Below are 21,532 nucleotides of genomic sequence, written 5' to 3'. Positions count from 1 at the left end.
AGGAGGCACTTTTACGATGAGAAGACTCATGACAATCTGTGGAGAGATACCCTTCACCTAGGACAACATGAGAATTGTCTGCAAAGCACCAGTCGATCGGGAAAACCTATGCTAAACGGAAAGTCATGAACCCATCAGTGCCGTCAACAGAGACCGATTTGGGCATTGATGAATTATGATCTGACATCAATAGTACTGCCAGCAACCACACTGTTAATAGCCTGTATCAACAAAGGCTATTGACTAGGCCACCATGCATGGGAGCTAGAGAAGGAAACGAGAAGGACTAAAGGCATAAAACTTCAACTACAAACATTTCTCCACTAGTCCTCCAAGCTCCATCTTCATCAAAGAAAGTAGACTTTCTTCAAGAGGAGAAAGACAGTATATGGGTTAATGAATTTAAAAAATCACTCTTAAGACCATCCTATTTCTTTTGCTAATACATGCACACCAGAACAGGGACAGATCTGATCTGAATGTGCATGATTCCATTTTGGACTGCAGCCTTTGCTCTCAAGAGATGAGCAGAAGGTAATTACTGTTACAGTGCGGCAACAACCTCAGTCTGTGGGTTGATCAGATGCACAAGAACAACTCTGTTTTTGTTAATGCAGATGTCCGTGTCCTACTGTCTCTGGCTTCAATTCATCAGACATGGTTTGTTGTTGGTTATCTTTAGAAAATCTTAGGAAGGAACAATACTGTGACAAATCCAAACACGCTAGAGACTGAGAGTTGACAGAGTTGCCCCGTCTAGGACCACCACTGCAATGATCAACCTGCTTAACATCAGCTGCTAGTCTCCTAACACACGCTCAAAATTTTCATCTCCACCCTGCTACTCTACCAGATCAAATACTTCTCCAGCCTCATCTTCAGTCTCCCACTTTACTTCTTTTCCCTACTTACATACTCAAATTTGTATTTATCACACTATAGTATCTCCCCCCGATCTTCTCCCCACCCTATAATTTCCAAGCCTATGTAGGGGGTGCACGGGTAGGTCCCTAATCAGGCTCTAAAAATGATCATAAAATAAGATGACCCAAAGTCTTCTGTAGCAGTGTGACTTTCTTCCCGAGAGCGTGGTTTCCATGAAAACTAAATACACACTGTAACCAGGCGGCTCATACAAAAAGGAGGGAGGAGCTGAATGGCAAAATACATGCTACCAGGCAAAAATAGACAATACATAGTCCGACAACAATTAAGTGGTGAACAACATAAACAAACGACTCCTTCTAATCCCCCTTCTCCTAACTGTTTGTTGATAGAGGAACTGATGAATCTTTGTGTATACTGTATATTTCCTGTGTTGTGTAGGAATACGATGAAAGTCCATAGAGCAGAAAACTGCCAGTCTGGTAATAGACTACAGACGAGAAAAGGAATCCGTTAGTAAGAGACTTGACCCGGGAGGCACTAGGACGCAAAGCTAATCAGGGTAGGAGAAAAGGTTTCTATTTGAATTTGTCGAGTATCAAAGGCTGCACACAACAATGGACAGATTTTATTTGATTTCTTACTGCCAAATATCACTTTTCAACCTCCCCCTCCCATTAATCCTCTGTAAATCCACCAACTAACACAAATACACACACCCCCCTTCTCCCCAGCGCCCTCCCCACACACTCCAAACACCACCCCACTGCATAGACACAGACATGAAAACTATAACACACTTACCTCTCATCCCACTTCTGTCTTCCTGTGCTCGTCTCATGTGCGACAGGGGCATGATAGTTAGATTTAGAAAGACCGCTCTGTGCAGTCACAAAGTTGTCTTTTTAAATCGGCTTGAGAAAAGAGAGGGAAATCCAAAAGGCGAGACGGCTTGTCAGTTCCCAGCAGAAGAGTCTCGATATCACAAAATCCATGAAAAGGTGAAATCTCCTGAAGTACATAAGGGAGAAGTAAAACAAAACCCGAGAAAACCCAACAGGATGCAGCGTTTCTCAATTTTCCCTAACCCTTGGGCGATCTACAAGACAAAGGTCTAAACATACACAATGATTATAAAATTCCCATCATGGACCAAGTGTTACTGATACCAGAAAGCCTTATTACTGTTGATTGAGGATTTAATGAAATCATACTTCATCCCAACAGATCAAGGACAAGGATCATTCTCTTTACCACAATCCCCATCTCTGAATTCAGAAAATGTTGTAGGTTCTCTAAAACACAACCCAGGTATTTGTAGATTATGCTTATTGTAAGGGAGGCATAGAATCACAAGTATGACTCTGACACTAGAATTAAAAGTGTCAAAACATGTATTCAATTTGTGTTGTTGGGACTACTTTTCCCTATAGCTAAGATGGGAGTAGTCTCTAACATCAAATAATAAATAAAATACAGTCCTAGTCAGTCTATGTCAAATCAAAATGGCCTATACTAATAAAACCTAATGCCTGCCCTAAATCTTACACAAAAAGTGTGTTAAGGGGAATATGTATGCAAAGGAAAGTCAGTGTTATAACATAAAGGGTCAAGGTAACTGAGGCAGCTATCCTCCCCACATTGGACAGCACTGAGTAAGGCGGCCCCCGTAAACATGGTGATCGCACTCTGGCTCAGGTTATAAACTAAAGGCAGTTCAAACGTGGGTCGAGGTCCGCTTCGCCTTCCATGTTAAAGTCACTTATTTCAGCTTTCCAAAGTTCCTTCACAGTTCAACAAATATTCACATAGGTCCACCTCTGTCAGGCTGAACCTCTCAAGGTATCAATAGTTAATGTAGTTCTCCCGCAGTCGGGCTCAGACCTTTCAACCAAAAAGTACCCGATTCAACATAGATCTCCTTCAGCCGGGCTCGGACCTCGTAATCACAGCACTTGCAGGGGTTCCCTTCTCCAAACTTCATTCACATTCTTTAGGGGTTCCCTTCCCCTAACGTATTTCATGCTTCCTGTCTCCCTTGGGCTCAGACCTTTCACTGATGTCGAAGACTTTCGAATATGCGAGGCCTTTACCACAGACCCCTTCAGGACCATTTCAACTTTCACTTTAGCTCTTCCTTAATGTCATTAGCTTCAATGCCTCTTGGTATTGGTAGTTCCATTCGCAATCAGAAAAGTTCAAAGAAATCTTCCTCTTCAAGCAATCACCTTTTAACCATCAGGGTTAATCCTGTGCATTTCAGAGTTCGTTCCCTTTGCCGCTTTATAACAAGACAACAAATATTTTGAGGAGACTTTCAAGTGGGCTACTTCCTGTCACCGGACAACTCGATACTCTCTATCACTGGCTTCACAGTTATCGGCAACTTAAAAGTTCATTACTGGTTTGCTTTCTTTCGCCTCTCATCAGCACATGCACAACCTTAAATCGTGCAATACACTGTTGCGGCTTGTATCTTTCCTTGACACATTCCGGCCTTTCATGACTTTCACTAACTCACCAGTTGAGCGCATTCCTTTCTTGTTTGTGCGGTTTTGATTCACGAGTCAAGGTTAATACCATAGGCTTGGCCTGGCCTCCTCAACTCTTGTTGTTCACCCGGGAGGGTCTCTGGCGTCCTTGAAACACAAAGCAGGTATCTTCTTGTCTGCGATTTGGCTTTCGCCGCGTCTCCTTCATGGTTTCCCAGAGGCAACAACCTCCTGCAGGGGGAACTTCAGGGTTCTGTTTTCCCCTGCTCTGGTTCCTTGATCTGTCATCCTGCTCCAGTGGGTTTGCCTTCACCCTAGAAGATCTGCTCCTTCTCGTATCTCACCTTGCTCAGTGTGTGTCTCTATGTTCACCTTTTATCTGTGTGGGGGAGCTAATGGGTGTCAGATGAATGCGATTACGGTCAAGTGCCTGACTTTGCCTGACCCGATTAACGGAATATGTCCAATGAGAAATGAACTTGTTAGCCTTTATACTTTGTCGCCCTCTTCCTCAGAACAGTGTTTGTGTAGAAAGGAGGGGGTTGGGACATTGGAGAATCCTGCAAAATAGGATGGAGAATGGGTACGGGAAAGGGAGAATACTGTGTCTCACCATCGGTTGTCTCACCCCCACTCCCATGAAGAGCCCCCACCCAGGTGATCCTCCCACACTGGTTCATCCCCAGGGTCTGGATCCAAAGGCAATGGCCCTGCCCTGGCCACCTGAGAGAGAGAACCCCGGGGACTAGTGAGTGAGACACCCTTTGGCCTCTCACATTATGGAAATATAGGACAAGTGATTTAAAAACCCAGCATTGCCAGATGGCTATGGTAGAAATGTGTTTTGACTGTGACTGCGTTGTTAATGATGCAGGATTCCCTAAACAGGAAAAATGCTTGAAGTGGGCAGCCGGTGCAGCCGCATGAGAATGGGGGTCATATATTTGACATGTTTTAGTCCTGTGGTGCGGCACAATGGAAATGCCGTTTTCAGAGTGGCCAAGGTTGCACCTGTAACTCCTGGGAGAAGGTGTTTGGTCTGTCCAGTGAGTGATCACCCAAGCTTGGACACCTGTTCAGAAATGTGGGCCGAGATCAAAGGCTTGACTTTGTGGAGAAGCACAATCTGGTACCATGCTTTTTGAGTTGTCTTGGCAATGAGAGGTCACAGTTTATGGTAAAGCAGAGAGATTTCGCACTGGGTGAGAGTTGAGGTGTGATTCAGTCGAGCTTCATGACACAAAAGGCCAATTCTATACTCGGGGCATGCTTGGCGAGGCTTCCTACAAGAATGGACTTTCTTTGTTTGATGGAGCAACAGTTATGCACTTGACATCTAGGCTTGGAAGAGGGGCAGACTGTTCTAGACTCTATGGATCTTATTTACGCAATCAAGCTTTATGTAAAGCTGTGGGCATCTGCATATTGGTGTTGCTTTATGTCGGTGTGGCAAGAAGTTCTCCCACCACGCACAGAGGTTCTGTGTATAGGTTGAAGATGTCAGGGAAGGGATGCATCACGGCAGGCGAGTGGACTGTAATGGGATCTGTTGGAGAGATGGGCAGAGCGCCACTGCAGGATTGTTGCATTGAAGCCTATGCACACAGCAAGGATATTGGACGGGGTTTCACGGTCAGTGGTATCAAAGGTGACAGAATAAGGAAATGTTATCAGTGGGTCTCCCCTTGTCCAGAATGTCGACATCATAATTTGGATAGCAGTGGCCTCCGTGCTGCATCTATACATCTCAATGGTATTTTAAGTTTTGATTTGGTATTTGCGTGTGAGCCATTAATCATAGATCTCAGGTGTTGAGATGAGGCAACTAACAGCCTCGCTATAAACTGTGGCAGGTAGAGACACACAGAAATATTGTTAATAATTAAAGAACAATGCCTCAAAATCACAACTTTAATCATCATAATACTTTTCACTCTATATTTTCCTTATGTGCTTGGTTGCTGTCGCTATGCCCATCGCCTGATGCTTTTCAGATTGGTGCTCTAATGTTCCTCGCATTGAGGCACAACATAGACATCTGTAGAATTTTCCAATAAAATAAAAAGGGGTTGCACCTCCCTTTCTTCATCTGATGGAAAGATGATTTTAGTGCAAGGATGTCAAGATAGCCTTTATGGACCTATGTGCAGCTTTCCACTGCATACACTGAACCAAAGTATAGACCACCATCAGTGATTCAGTGATTTGTCCTGGTTAGCAACCATTGATAACTGTACTTGTTGGGATGCAACATTAGATATACATTAGCAGCAGAATTTCTTCAAGCCTTCACACAAATCCATGGTTGTATTCTAGCTTCTGAATTGGACAGACTAACACAGGATACCCCCAGATTTGGTCATCCCTTCCTGTTAGAAGATGGCCTCTCATTGGAGATCTAAGCACAGACTGTAGTTGTTCCACCTGCACACGCTCCAAGAATTCTTCTTATCCTAATGATCATCACAGTCACTTTGATCAACAACCAATGTATCCTCCAGGCCGGGCAGAGTTAATACCGGGGCCTTAGCTATTTGCCTTTTCAGAGTTCAAAAGTCCACTTTGTCACAGCTTGACTCTTACTAGAGCTCAAATTAAATCACCTCATGTCTCCCTTCATTACCATCGGTCTTTAAACAAATTGCATTAAAAGCCTGTACAAGACCATGGGCCTCTTTCAAAGAAGGACCTCCTACTCGCTTCCCTTTCATAGATGATGAGCTAGATGCTGTGCTTTTGTTTCAACAGCCTGAAGGCGTTTATGGCCTTGCTCTTCCAGCCCCTTTTCACCCTCACCATCCTGGACACAGCACCAAAAGACTAACTTCGTAGTGTATGTTGCGCTGTACAGATGCTATTAATAAGCACACATTGTTTTAAAGTTATACTTTTGCTAACATTTTCAAGGGATAACCACAAACCTAGTATCACTCATGTTGTTAGGTACTTACACCAGTTAGTAAGTACATATTGTCAAAGGAGAGATCAAGTGTGGAGATGTTTTAGTTTAGCTATAACTTGATTCTTAGGGCAGGAGAGCTAGTGAAATGAAATGTGTTCTAGCTCATAGATTGCTGGCTTTGAAGACTTGCTACTTATTTGTGCATGCCCTTGGCACTAGCAGTTGAACCAAGCAACTTAAGAGCAAGTCATTTTCTTTCCTGTCTATTATTGTAAATGTGATATATGCGCAAAATGTATGTTTTGCTGTCTGCGATGGAGTTCTGACTCCTGAACCACAAAAGAAGTTATTTGTCAAGTTGTTGTAGCATTTGGCTTCACTGAGTTGTTGATCCTTTGTATTTTTTTTTTACTACTGAAGTCCACCACAATAAAAAAAAGTCCACTTTGTTTTAACTCCTTCAATGCTACATGCATTTTTCCAAAGTGCTAACTGGAATTAGTGGTAACTGCAGAACATGTGCCACATTTGTAGGATTGGTAAAGGTAGTGACAAAACATGACATGTCCATTTTCAACAGTAGAGGGGTTAAAGTAGATATGAATGTCATAGAAATATATAACCAGCTGCAGACCATCAGTGTATGAACTTGATTTTACTGGAACTTAATCTATTGCCTCTGATGGCACAGCAAACACTGAGGCACCAGAAAAGTCAACAGGTGTTGTTGAGCTTTATGGCCTTTAATGCCATCCCTATAGCTCTCGGCTCCCTTGGAATCCATCCCTAACCCAGGTGTCCATAACCCCAAGCACTTGCACAGTTGGATTCAAGCCAGTTTACTCATGCCCATGTACATCTCTCGGTCTACCCATTAAGGTGTCCCTCCTCTCACCACGTCTCTTGTTTGTTTGTTGTTTGTTTATTTGTTTATTTGTAATGCGCCAAAATACCCTCAGGTAACAAGGTGCAGCAGTAACATGAATTTGCAAAGCTTAGTTACAACAACAACAATAATAATATATACAAGTATATGCACACAATAATAGTAATTGCAAGATTATATACAAAGATACAGGTAGGTTAATGTTGGTACAGAATAATTAGTTGGCAGGAATATCAAGGCTTAATGACTAGAATGTTTGAAGGCTTACGTATTCAGCCATGCAACAAACTTTAATCGGAAGTTTTGATAGGGTATGTCCGTTCAAAGAGTAGGCGGTAGGGAGTTCCACAATTTAGCCACTTTCACTGGGAAGCTATTGCCCCCTATGGTGGAACGTTTAAAGTTTGGGACGGTAAGGCAGTCTTTGTAGGCTGTTCTTGTAGGTCTCAGGGAGGTCTATCTATGTAATCTATCAATTAGGTAGATTGGAGCAGCGTTGCTGAGTGACTTATGAGTAAGTGATGCCGTTTTTAAGAGAATTTTATCTTTAATGGAGAGCCAGTTATTCTGTTGGCTATGTGCTGTGATATGCTCTCTTCTAGAGATGCACAGTGCTGCTCTAAGAGCGTTGTTCTGAAGAGTTTGTTGGTGATGACTTTGGAGGACCCTAGATAGAGTGCATTGCAATAGTCCAGGCGGGACAATATGAGGGCTCTAGCAAGGGTCAAGCAGCTGGTGTCGGACAGAAAGGGTTTGGCTGCACGGATCAATTTACACGTGTAGGCCGTGGAGGAGGCCAGGGAATTCACCCGTTTAATGAAAGCGAGGTTAGAGTCCAGGTAAACGCCTTTTGTTTTAACTTCTTGGCCCACCTTGATATTGTTGCCATTGATCAAGAAGGAAGAGTAGGCAGGGCCTAGTTTCTTTAGGCTAGAGGTGGTGCCCAGGGTGATGAGCTCGGTTTTATCATCATTCAGCCGTCTCGGTCACATGTTGGGGACGGAAGCCTAATTCTCTATCTCCATGTAGGTGAAATTCTTCCAAGTATTTTTTAATTTGTACGTAAGCGACCTTATCCAGGATTTTTAGGAGGAATGGTACGGTCGTTATAGGTCTATAATTTGTAGGCGTGGCTGGGTCAAGTGTGTTTTTATTTAGTAGTGTTAGTAGCCAGGACTGTTTTAAGTTCGAGGGGATAGAGCCAGTAGAAAAGGAAGCATTAATTAGCTTTGTGATTAAAGGGGAGAGGTCGCGGGCAGCGTCTTTAATAAGCTGTGCAGGCCACAGGTCTCCCTGGCAGTTTGAAGGTTTCAAAGACAGGATGATTTTTTCTACTTCCAGTGTGGTGACTTTGGCGAAATTGAAGCGAGTGGGTTCCCTTACCGTGGGCTTTTCAGGTGATTTAGGCAGGTGGGGCTCATTCAAGGAGGCTTTTTTGCAGGATATTTTATTTTGTAGGGTAGCAATCTTATTTGCTAAAGCATTTTGGATTTCAGTTCACGAAATTTTGTGTTTACTACAAGTATCTGGTTGTGCTATCGGAGTTTCTACTTCTTTAAGTATTGAGAATAATTCCTTCATGTTTGATTTGGCTCAGGATATGCCGGAATCAAAGGAGGTTCATTTTGCTAGGACAATTTCTTTTTTATAAAGGGCAGCTAGTTTGGTGAGTTTAAGTTTATTAGCTACTGACGGAGATTTTTTCCAGGTGGCCTCGCAATTTCTTTTTTGCTGCTTTAAGTTTTTAAGGAATGGTGTATACCATTTATTCAAGTGCCTTTTAGGCTTACTTGGTCTGAGTTTAAGGGGTGCGATTAAATCCAGAGAGGTGCACATGATTTTGTTATATTCTTCAACCAAAGTTTCAGGATCCAGGTTCACCGGGAGTACGTTTAGTGTGGGGAGTAAGTTTGGGATAAGTCCACAGTGATGCTTTTTTTGTTTCTCGTGAGTGTAGGTGGAGCCCTGCTGGTCGGCAAGGGTGGGGTTCGGATAGTAGAAAGCGTGAACGATACCAGATGATGGCCAGTCCAGGCTAGTGGTGAAATGTCGGTAATATTAGCTTGACAGTTGTAGTCAGCCACCCAATCGAGTATTCTACCTTTGGCATGTGTGGGCTCCATGCTTCTTTGGGTAAATCCTCGCTCAGAGAGGGTATTGCACATAATGTAGGCAGATTGGTCTTCTGGGTCATTAAAGCCCATGTTAAAGTCTCCCAGGGGGAGTACTTGAGTGGAGCTTTTAAGGATGGGATAGTATTAATGTCCTCATCGAATGTGCCTATTGGGCCTGGAGGGCGGTAAATCACATGAATGTTGAGCGTTTAGGCAGTGGTGAGGGGGACTTTGACTGATAGTAATTCGCAGGACGGGACAATGATACTGGAAGCTGGTCTCATGGTAAGAAAGCATTTGTGGATAATAGCAACACCCCCTCCTCTGGAGTTGGGTCGGTCTTGTCTCAGGATAGAGTCATTATCTGGGACTGCAAGCATAAGCATAAGCATAGGGCCTGCTGCCAGATGAATCCACGTCTCAGTGATGTCTCTCTCTCTCTCTCTCTCTCTCTCTCTCTCTCTCTCCAATGTTTCACTCTTCATAGTTCATTTGCTTCCACCCTTTGATGTTCTCTCTTCTCCTCCTCCCCCCTCCGCACAACTCTTCCTGCTGCACTACTTCTCTTCTCACCAACGACCTCACCCTGCAACCACAACTCCTATCCTCTCTATTCCTAATACTCCGTCCACCTTCTACACCCCCCTCATCAATTCACACAGCTGCTTCACAAACCTTCCTCACACAGCCACGCTCTTTCGTACCGCGCTCCCTTGCTCTCATCACACCAGTACCTCCCATTCGCAAACTCCCGAATCCTCCAATCCTTCCTTCCACCTTTTGGTCTCTTGGTTTTGTACCTCCAACTGCACCGACCTCACCTAGACAACCCACACCTTCCTGTATCATACTGACCCTTAAACCATCTCTCTGTTCCTAGGCATTGTTCCTCTTTTCCCAACTGATCCACCTTTCTTTCCTCACCCTGTGTGTGCATGTGCAGAAGGAATTTAAAATAAAGTGCTTTAGCACACACAAGTTATGCGGCCACTACTGCAAAAGTGTGAAGTTTCCAGTTCATAGTTTGTAACATGTGATTTCCTCTCCCCACCGGTGTTGGTAAGTTGTTTTGAGTCTCCCTGGTGGTTTTCCCATACACAAACTCCTACTGGTACTTTTTTGCAGGATGTGTTCTCATGATGACAGCTGTGCTGGCCGGTTGTCTCTTCAGTCCTTGCTCTCACGGTGTACCTGCTGTGCATTCCACCTGCTTCCCCCATGTCTTTCTCCTGGTCCTGCACACATGGTGGCTCAGTGCTGTTTGTACGCAACGTGAAAAGTGATCTCTCTTCAGCAGGTTTTAGTTTTCTAGTCTTACCTTTATCTGCTTTCCGATCTATAGGTATTTTTGATGGTCAACCGAAATCAGAAAAACACTTGAGTATTTTGTGAAGAAGTCATGGTTGGAATAAAGGTTGTACAAAGATGCATGCGGGCAAAGGAGGGGGTTTGTGGATAAGCCTGGGGATGGATGGGTTTGTAGCAGGTGTAATAAATCTATACTACGACTCGGGCATAGTCATGATTGTTATAGACTTTTATTTAAAGTAAAAATAGGCTAGAGAAAGACATATCTTGCCCTAACACTGAGGGGTGTCCCTGCCTCCACTAAACTAAAGGATGTGTGCGTCAGACTGTCCAAAAATAGAGTTCTGTCCTGTGACCAAAATCCTATCCCGGCCCTTACAAGCTAAACTTAAGAAAATGTGTAAAGGGATAAAGTCTTCCAACTGACCATCTGTAGAGTTCTTCAATGTTCCAACATAAAGTTCCAGAACGGTGCACAAATAAACAAATGATCAAAGTTCCACAATCCTCCAGAGGGTGATTCTCCCCCCCACCCCATCTTCCTTGAGTTTCTCGGTTTCTCCTCCACTTTCAACCACAGTTCTCTTTCGTGATAAAAAGGCAATTATTCAATCCAGGGGGGTATGGCCTCCTCCTCCTAGACTAACATACTCAAGGGTTCTTCATCACCCCTTGACTTGCTTCACAGTTCAGTGGTTTTTCCAACCATAGGGGTGTTTCCCTTCCCCTAGGTTTCACACACTTTCCAGTAACAGGCTTAAATGTATTTATTTATACCTGGTTGCAGGTCCCCAACTTGAAACCACCTTGCCTGGTATACTCTCCTGCCAGGACCTTGACAAAGTTGACTTGAAGATTTGGGTGCGAGACCCAGACTTGCAGCAAGTTGCCTGGTGTACTCCCCTGCAACGTATTCCGCATACAACTGCACCAGAAAGGAGTATTTTACTTCCCTTATAGTTTCACACCAAAGTTCAGAATGTTCATTCCTTATTTTCCCAGCCAAAACATAATTGGGACTTTATAGCTTGCAGCAGGGCAAAGGGGTCTCTTGTTCCCCCAATGTTCCCTTTCAAACTGTCCGGCACTTCTCCAGGCGTCCCAAACTCTTTTTTGCCTTCCCGTGCCCTTCTGCGGGTCTCCTACTGGTTCTCGTGGTTTTGTGCTTCACCGGCAGGGTGTCTCAGCAGCGCATCAGTGCCAGCGTGCTTCTCTGGCTCTCCATGCTGGTAATGAACACCTGCTCTGGCTCCCTTCGTTGGCCCGTCTTCTGCCACGGACTCAGAGCTCTCAAGGACATGTCAAAGACCCACGCAACGACTTCTCTCCTGCTGCTCCTGCCAGTGCCCCCGCAGAGCTCACACAAGCCATAGCTAGGTGGAAGTAGTCTCTCCTTCTTTTGCGGTGTCAGGATTTAAATATCATGGCATCTTTTGGTTTCAGCCAACCACTAGAGCGCTCCTCTAGCTTGAGACTTCCAGTGCTCTGCATTAATCCTTCTCACTCTTCCTCATTCTAGTAGTTTTACAAAGAGGTTTCAGCAGAGCTCTATAGTCGGTACAACATGGTTGGACAATGTCTTTATTACAATTGGCTGTACATGTTCGGAAAGTCAATGAGTTATCATACCCTAAGGGGAAACAGGGCTACCATGAACCTGTCAGTGAGTGTCCCTCCCATGAGTGTCCTCTCCCCCCACATGATCCTTCCTCGGCCTGCCGCCCCCAGGGTCTGGCCATATGGGAAGAGAGTTTCCTCAGAGAGGGAGTGATGACAATGCTGGATTCATCACAGATGTAATCCCCCTTTGATAAAGGACAAGATATTGGCCTTGTCACACTATGATAGCCATCAGTTTTTTGCCACTGATTTTCATCTAGTTTGAGTACGAGTACAAGCAATAGCCTTTCCTGTTGGAATACTATTTCCATTACTTTTTAAGTTTTAATAATAGGATAGATTCAGATGCAAATGGTTAAACTGATCCAGATTCTGTTTCAGAGTCTAGTCGGCTCACAAGTCGGTCAAACGCGTTCAGTCAGATAGGTGGGTTGAACTTTTCTTTTGATCTCAAACTAATTGTTTTCCTGGCCTTGTTGGTGTTCTATAGTATTGTGTGGTCTATGTAAGCGGATTTCCACTGTTTGCATGCCTTCAACGTTTGTGTTGGATGTTCATTATGTATAGTAATGTATTCTCATGAATGGGCATGTTATCATGTCATAGAGATGGTGTTCTTGTCCGTTTCATTTGCATATAGAATCTCTGCATTCTTTAATGATATAAAATTAACTAAATGCAATCAAAGTAATTGTTTTTCATACACCGTAAATGCAATGTGTATGTTCGAACTAAGTTCATGTTTACATTTAAATTGTGAATGGTTTTGTTTTCTATGAGAATTTTTCACTAACATTGTTTTTAAATGTCTTCATCCATCCCTTACTCATTTTTTCACCCCAACCCTTTGTTTTCCATTCTTCTAAATCAGTGATCGGTCTTCAGTAAATAAAGGAAAGGTTAGGATCATTCCATTTGATTGTGAAATTGGAGAAGAACTGGAAAGTACTAATGAGGAAATAGTAGAACTATTAACTGATGACGTTTTACAAAAAACACAACAAGATCACTATGTAGCTGATGTAAAACTAAAGAAAAGTGACTCAAAGATCAGGGGACATTCAGAATTTCTGGAAAGATCAAAGCGTTTTCTAGGGTCTCCAAATGGCTTAAGATGCATTGATGGTCCCAGATATCCACAAGAATATAACACAATTGACAGGCGGAGAAAAAAGACACCAATATGTGTAAGCCTTCGAGAAAATAAAAGCCTCTGCCTGCATGAGGATGAGGTCCAAAGAGATAATGGGATGATACAGCGTTTGAGACCTGAAAAAAAAAGAATACACTCTAATGAAACTTCAAATAATCAAATTGTTGGCTCAGAAAGCAATATATGTTTTTATCCTATATTGCGGCCATACAAAAATGGACTGTTGGTTAAGAGTGGGAGATGGACGAACACACAGTCTTTAAGTCCTAAACAAAAAGACCTTCATCAAGTTCAGGATTACAAAACTATTACAACTAGAGCCCAGTCTATTTTAAATAATCGTAGTGCCTCTTTAGAAACTCTTGAAGAGTTGGACAGCAGTGCTTCTGACGAGCAGCCGTGTTCCCCAGTTTCAGATGATGATCTGGAAGAGTTGGCTTTACTTTCGCAAACCTGGTGGGACTCGGATTTTTGCACTTCTAAAGATTTTGCTTTGAACAACTATAATGCAAGTATTCAATCCAAATTTCTCAGTGGTAGCCATGCCACAACAAACGTAACACGCAGGGGCAGGTATGGCTTCCAAAAGCACAACCTCAAGCTCTCCCCTGTGGAAGAGCCAAGTGAGGAGTATGTAGATACAATGGATGAGCTGCAGTGTTTGGTTGAAACAGTCTCTGAGTACTTGGCTGAGAAAGAAGAAGAGATGAATACATTTGGCACCCTTCCAAAGAGCCCAAATGTTTCTGACAAATTACCACTCAAGCAAAAGGGCCATGATAAGCCAGAAGAAAACACAGAACACTTGAAACAATCTTCTGCAGAGACTAGTAACGAGAATTGCAAAATCAAGTTGGACTCTCTTCCTGATTTGTCAGGAGTGAAGAGTACTGTACATTCACTTTTTAGTTCTCTTTCTGAGAAGGTAGGGTCGGGTGCAAAGCATCTTACTGCCTCTGTGGAAAAACTTGTTTCCTCTTTGCCTGAAAAAACTGACACTCTGGGTGCAACTCGTGGCACAGTTTCTAAGATAGTTCCTAGCGATATAGACCGGTCATCCAATGTACCTTCAACTCTTGAAACCCAAAACAAATTGGATATGAAATGCTCAAGGAATTCTTTCTCCATGGAAAACAGTAATAGACAGAATTTGCAAAATTCAGACTTGAAAATCCTTGAAGATATACGACAACATGAGAGCTCTTATACAGCCACAGTTCCCAGTGAGCAGTCGGAATATTCGTCTGAGTTTCAGTTTTCATCTCAAATGTCTGTTGTGGCTTCAGTCTTGGATACTTTAAATCCATTGGTGAAGTTCTCTGAAAAAGAAACAAAGGAGGGTGGGAAAATGGAAGGAAGGCAATGTGTTAGTGAACTTGGACACAGCAATGACAGTATCACTTTCTCTGCTCTTCACGGTGGAAAAGGGAAATGTCTGGCCAAGACTACAATTGAGAACTTGGATTCTTCCCAAATAAATAATAATCCATCAACTCTATGTAGTACCTTAAACATGAAAGCTAAACAGCACTATAGTTGTGAAGATATTTCTGGTAAGGCAGACCACATTGCAGGAGACACAGTCACAGACATATTGGAAATTAAGTGTGATCTAAATATAAAAAACGAAGCTAACAATATAAAAGCTGGAGAATCGCACATTTTTGAAAAGGAGAAAGTGATTGATGCAGGATTTTTCCAACCTTTAACGAGATCCCTAAGCCAGTTGTTTCTTCCTACTGGTGATGCAGGGAAAAACCAATCAAATTCTGGACTTTCGAGAGTTCATAAATCTGAAGATGACCTCTGGAAAAATAATCATGGTAAAGATGATCAGTCCTTTACTCTCCGAGGAAAAATCCCTTTTTTCAACCAGATAGTTTCTGAAAAGCAACAATATAAAAAGGAGAAAAAGGGCTTTTTCCCAAACTTGTTCAAATTTGCTTCAGCTGAAAATTTGTTCTCAAATAATCAATCCAATGGCGTCCTTTCTGATGGAAAATCAACAACTGTACATGGTGGCTCTCATAAGGAGACACTGGCAAATTTTAGTTCAGACTCCCAAAAATCAATTTCACTTGAGAGCTTAGAAAACACTAGTAGGGAAGATAAAGACATGGAATTTAATGATTCCTTCCTGAAAATGACTACCAATCCATGTCCAGAGAGTGCCTCAAACACCTTATATACATACTCTGATGATACTTTTATCAAAGTTCATGGAGACACAGGTTTTGTTAAACAAACAACATCTTCCCCAAATACAAGCTCATCAAGCAATGTGCATAATATTCCTTTAAAATCTAACGCTGGGGAGAGGTTGGGTAATGTATTACATGGTTCCCAGGAGAAAATAAGCAAACCAGGCCTGTTGTCTGGACTTTTTAATTTGTCAACCTCTGAAAATACACTGAATAAGGAGGAACCAAAATATAAAGATGTATATGAGGGTCCCAAAAGCTCATCTAGTTTTTTTTCTGGTTTGTTGAAATTATCCCCACATAACATGTCAGTTAAGGCTCAGAATAACATTAATTCCAATTGTCCAGGAAGTCTAGACAGTTTAGATAGAAACAATGCCAATTTCATAGGTAAAACACCTAACAATCCAGCAATGTCTGAAAAACCAGATACTTTAAATATGTGTAAAAGTGTTATGCAAAGTTCAAACAAAATTGATGAACCAACACATGTTCTTGATTATGCACCACATGTTCTTCTGTATGATACTTCAGAATCTAAACAGAGGTTTGATGACTATTGTCAGCAACCATTGGTAATTGCAGATGTCATCCGAGAGCAGACCATTTTCTGGAGATGTAATGCAGAACCAAAGGAAACCCCCTTGCTAGATGCAGACACTCAAACTGTGTTTGATCAAAGGAAAATGTTCACAGAAACAAGAAGTGATTTAAGTTTTGAGTGGGAGTATGAGATGGGGGACTTTCCTACTAACAAAGATGAAGCGCCATCACCAGAGTATTACATGTTAAATCTTCCTTCTCCAAATGTTGACATTTCTGATTTCTGGAAGTCGAGTGGCATTGTGATGAATTTATGTAAAAAAGATAACGACAACATTGTGGACTGGGGGACAAACTGTGATGTTGATCAACAAAGTTTACATTTTAGTGAGCTGTATGAATCATTTGATCAACTTGAGACCGGTTTGTGCGAAAGTGAAGCCTGGATTGTTAGCTCCCTCAATGAGAGCAGCACTTACTCACTTATGCATGACGATTGTAGCAGTACATTTGAAGAGCCATTAATGGATTTGAGCTATTCATCTGCATGTGATGTCGATATCTGGACCTTGATTGATCAAGCATCCTTGGGTTTGGATGGGAGTTCTATTTGTTCATCTGATAATCAAGCTTACTGGGAGTGGGTTTCACTCCTTGAGTTTGGCATTTGGTGGCCCTCAGACGATGGTAGTTGTGGATACTACATGTATTGTGATGATGAGTATATCTATTCTTTGTTGACTGATCCGAGTGGTCAGTATGTGTACATGTGTACTCCTGAAACGTTTTCATACCCTGAATTTTGGGATTACGATTTAGAATTTAACACAGTGCCAAGTTGCTGGATAGAAGATGGAACAGTTTTTGTTTGTGGTTTCAAGGTTCCACTCACTGAAGACGAGAGATGCTGGTTCCCTGAAGAGGAGACATCGGATAACTCGGTCATTCCAAATCCCCTGGACCTATCGACTGCTTTACGAAGTGACCATCTGATGAATATGAACTTGCAGATTTTTTCCCAAATGTTTGAAGAATCGGTGTTCAGTCAAAGGGAGCAACCTTTGGATTTTTCAAGCTGTAAATTAAGAAAGCTCAGAGTTGATTTTCGAACTGAAAAAGAGAATACAATGTTACCACTGGATAACCATACAACACTTGATCTAAGGACACACATCAAATCGCCAAAGAGTCCAGTGAATGAAGAGGTCAACACCATATCCAGATATGCTCGTCCAAAATATGCAGAAAAAATACAACCTGCAGTTTTTGATATTAATCTTTTTCAATCGGAGTCTGAATCTCCAGAACTTCAAGATTCTTCAAACAATGAGCCCGGTTGTCAATCTAAATCTGAAAATGCAAAAACACCCATCCACAAATTAGCTTCTATATTTTCTACTCTGGGGGAGTTTATTGGCAAGAGCCCTGCTTCTGATGTGCAGAGGTCTGTAGCTTCCCCTGTAACTAAGACCAATGCACAACCCGTGATGCCTGAATGCACACGCAAGGCATCATTTTCCAATGGCAAAATGGGTTGGGAGGAAGCTGATGTAAATTATACCGAGGCTAAAGAAAATTCAAATCCAACCCCACAAAATGTCATGTACTATGAAAATAAACAAAATCAAAATATTGATGTGACTAATAATATTGATATGGAAAAACAAAATCTGTCCAGAAAATGTTCGCAGTCAAGCCACATGAGTTATTTTACAAATCGGCCCAGCGTTAATGCAGTCACCAATGTCACCCTTGCGTGTAATGTTGCAGAATCAGGTGAAAGAGTAGAGAAGGGCAACAGAGGTCCGACAACTGAGACACCATCCTCTCACGAACCTGAGGAAACATTTTTAAAAAGCGCTTTCAAATTATTTAATCTTGGAGAAAGCTCTTCAACAAAGGCACTGCCTGACAGACAGCAGTCCTCTGGATTCTTTGATTTCTTCAAAACCCAGACCGAACATAGTGTGGCAGGTTTGAGTGGTGTGGAACAAAGCAACATTACCACAAAACCACATGAAGACAAAGGGACTGTGTCTTCAGTAGAACATAAAGCATCTCAAGAAAAGAAGGACCTACCAGGTATTTCTTCAATTCTTGGCTCACTTGGGGAGCTATTCAAAATAGATGCTGGCTCAGGGCAAACAAGAGATAATTCGACTATAGCCACATCAAATGAAGAAAGGACAGTCCTTGTATCTGAAGAGCAGGAGAGATGCAAGCAGCTCAGTAATAGTTTTCCAGCTGTGCCTACTGCTACCGGTAAAATGAGAACACTGAAAAAACAGGCAACTATCAGGGAGAAAGGCCCAAGCGGAAGAGCAAATGTTTCATCAGGTGGGCAGATTACAGAGCGTGAAACGGAAGAATTTATTAAAGTGCTTCATGCTCCAGAGAATAAAAATTATAACGGTATGGAAAGAACAGAAATGAATAGTTTTGTAAATGAGACCAGAGAGGTTCCAGATTATGGTCCATCAACTTATCCAATCAGTCGGGGGAGTGATACTCCATCTACTCATTCATTTTCTAAAACAAATTTGAGCAAGCATGAATATAACATTCCAGTGGAGGAAAAAAGTTTTCAATCTCCAAGCAGGTCTTCTTGTAAACCACCACCAAAAAGCCAAAGTATATTTTCAATCTTTAGTGTGCCAGATGTAGCTGAGCCTTCCCCATCATCTGCATCTAATATTTCAGATGGAAAGCCATCAGAAGTAAATGAGCTGTTTAAATTACCATCTTTCTTCTCCAGAAGTAGCCCTGCTGCCAAGAGCACCGTGCCCCACAGTAACTCTAACTTTAGTTTTTTCGGCTTATCGTTATTCAGCGAAAAGCCGCAAACTACCCCAGAAAATAAAGACATTTCGGAACATACACCTGTAAAAACCAACTCCTTTGTAAACTCGCAATTTAGAATCAGTAGCCCGTGTGCAGACCCTAAACCACCGTTTGTTCCTACTCCAGGAGCTACAGTTAAGCAGCAGGTAGCAGCTGCAAGTAAACCAAGCCAGGCCGACATAACTAATACTTGCCAAGTCCCGTCCACCCAAGCATTTACCGGAACTGAAAGCTATGTTGATTCTGATAATAAAGAACTTTCTCATAGTTCAGATTCAGAAGAGCTGCTCACCTGCTCGTTGTCAGAACCTGGCGAGCTTCAAACTTCAAGAGAAGAGAAAGAGTACATAGAATCTAGTTTGAGTAACGAGCCTTCTCTCCCACAATTAAATTTGATCAGTGATGTCACACAGCATAGTTCACTTTCTGATGTCAAACACATTCCCACAGACCTAAATCATATGCATGCTCTGTTCAACCCAGCGTCCGCCTGGGATTATCATGGTGCAAAAGAATTCCCTCCGGGTCAAATGTTGAGGCATACCCCTATCAATGATGTACAACCAAAAAAAGAGTCTGCCTCTTTCTTTCAGATGCCAGGAGCACCCGAGTTACCGAAACCGGTACAAGAACCAGAGAATGAAATGTCTATTTTTGATTCTTCTACTAAAATGATTTCAAATTTAATGACAAAAATCAACATTTTCTCTACCAGCTCTAGTGAAGCCCCCAAAGCATCATCGCGTTTTTTTTCGATGCCACAAACTATGACTGCCCCTACCGTCCCACAGAAAGACCCGTTGTTCAGTAAAGCCTCCAGTGCTCCAATTCAAAACATGGCAGAAGATCATTTTGACAAATGTAAACTCTCTAAAGAAAATAACCAAGATGAGGTCTGTTTTGCCCCTGCTTTTCATGACCAAGATATCATGAAAGACGATGAATCCACTATAGTGTCAAAAGATGAGTGTATAGAACTTGGAGAGTCATCCAGTGTTTCGACAACTGAAACACCCACAAATAATTATGACTTTGAAAAAACGAAATTGGTGGAGGAATGCACTGCTGGAGAGCCAATCATGGGGACAGTTGAAAGTGAGTTAAATGATCACAACAGGCAAGAAGCTTTAGTTTTGCACGATCTGGATGCCTTTGAGCAGGAAGCACCCTTGAACTATAAAAGGTTAGCTGAGAAGTCTGAGGATGTTCACACCTGTCAGCTAAATGGAGATGCCAAACTTGGAACAGAGTTTGGCAGCCATAACATTCAAATCACAAATGTAGAAACTAATAGCACACACTGCGGACATCCAAAAGAACAATGTTACTCAAGGTGTTCTATAGGTTATGAAAATAAAGCTTATAATTCCATAAAATTAGGAGAAAACACTGTAGGAAGTGCCAAACCCCTTCTAGATTTGCCCAACATGCCTAGTTTGTCCAAATTCAATTTTGTGTCGTCCTCCACAAATTCTGGAAAATCCTTTGGATCCCTTTTTTCTCAGCCTGCTTCCCCTTCTGGTGGCACCACTGCAGAAACAGGACTCCTATCCAGTTTCAAAAAATTGTCAGCCAGTCTTTTTGAAATGGGCAATGAGGAAAAAACTGTTAAGACTGACAGCTCTCCGGTAACGGTTTTGGGTAAGAAACTAGAATCTTTGTTGCCTTGGCAAAAAGACAACATGGATATTCACATCCCAAATTCAGCTGTAATACCACAGATTTCACCAAATGAAAATGTTGAAACGAGCGGAGAGCATGCAGGTTGCGAGCCTGCCAGTTTCAGTGATGATAGCGAAGGCAGTGTATATCCAAGTGACTGTATAAAATCACACTCTCTGCCTGTGGAGGAGTCCCTTCGTGAGTCATCCAATATGGGCCCTTCGGTTCAATCTAGCATTGAAATGAGAAGCGCGGCTCACCATGAATCCGATGGCCAGACCGGCACTGATCCTATTGTGTTGCACCTACCCTCTCCACAGTTAACACACCTTCCAGATGACCAATCATCCCACCAGGATCGATTTGAAAAGATTGGAAGTGATCCTGAGAGCAACTCCACTGCGCTTGGGCCTGAAGTACAGTCAACCGCTCCCATTAGCCCGGATCCACTGGATTTCAAAAGGCCAGTTACAGTAGAAGCATAATAAATGGTTTCAATCAGTTGGCCATTTATAATGCAAGTGCTAGAATGGTAGATAGTTTGTCCTTGTTCCCACTTTAGTTCATTCTTACCATTTATACCTTTAGCTATCTTAGGTGTTGTCAGTCCTAGTGTGTGTATATTGCAATTAACAGCAACATCACTCCTTAACTATGTAGATGGTAAGTGCTTTGGTGGGTCTAGTTAGTGTCCATCTATTTTCTGTCAAAGTGTTACCTACTGTTTTCTGGGCATAATTGTGTTACAGCTGCTCCATCACGACAATCCATAGCAGAAAGCTGTAGAATTTCTGTTCTTCAAAAACCTCTGATTAACATGTTTGTACTTTGTTCTTGCTGCCTCCAAAAGCATTTGTATACCCCTCTTTTGGATCAAATATTTTCTGAAGTGTAAGTGACGTTCACAAGAGTCCATCATGCTTTC

At 42.3% G+C, this 21,532-nt stretch overlaps 2 protein-coding genes across 4 annotated transcripts in view; both read left to right on the top strand.

Moving 5' to 3' along the window:
- LOC138511252 (protein unc-13 homolog B-like) overlaps positions 1-21,532 on the top strand; it is a 2,171,549-nt gene that overhangs the window by 777,718 nt on the left and 1,372,299 nt on the right. The gene's annotated exons all lie outside the window — the stretch shown is intronic.
- LOC138511085 (uncharacterized) lies at positions 13,458-21,092 on the top strand. The gene has a single exon (XM_069626582.1). It carries the CDS (start codon positions 13,458-13,460, stop codon positions 21,090-21,092), a length of 7,635 nt encoding a protein of 2,544 aa, XP_069482683.1.

This window comes from Ambystoma mexicanum, chromosome 6p, assembly GCF_040938575.1.
Source record: "Ambystoma mexicanum isolate Mex_15411 chromosome 6p, UKY_AmexF1_1, whole genome shotgun sequence".
Classification (NCBI taxonomy): Eukaryota; Metazoa; Chordata; class Amphibia; order Caudata; family Ambystomatidae; genus Ambystoma; species Ambystoma mexicanum.
Note: the sequence above shows the minus strand (reverse complement) of the source record. Positions and strands in the feature narration are given on the sequence as shown.

Bases quoted from the DNA above. Each gene is read 5' to 3' on its own strand.
- LOC138511085 (XM_069626582.1), top strand. From the start codon at position 13,458: ATGATACAGCGTTTGAGACCTGAAAAAAAAAGAATACACTCTAATGAA.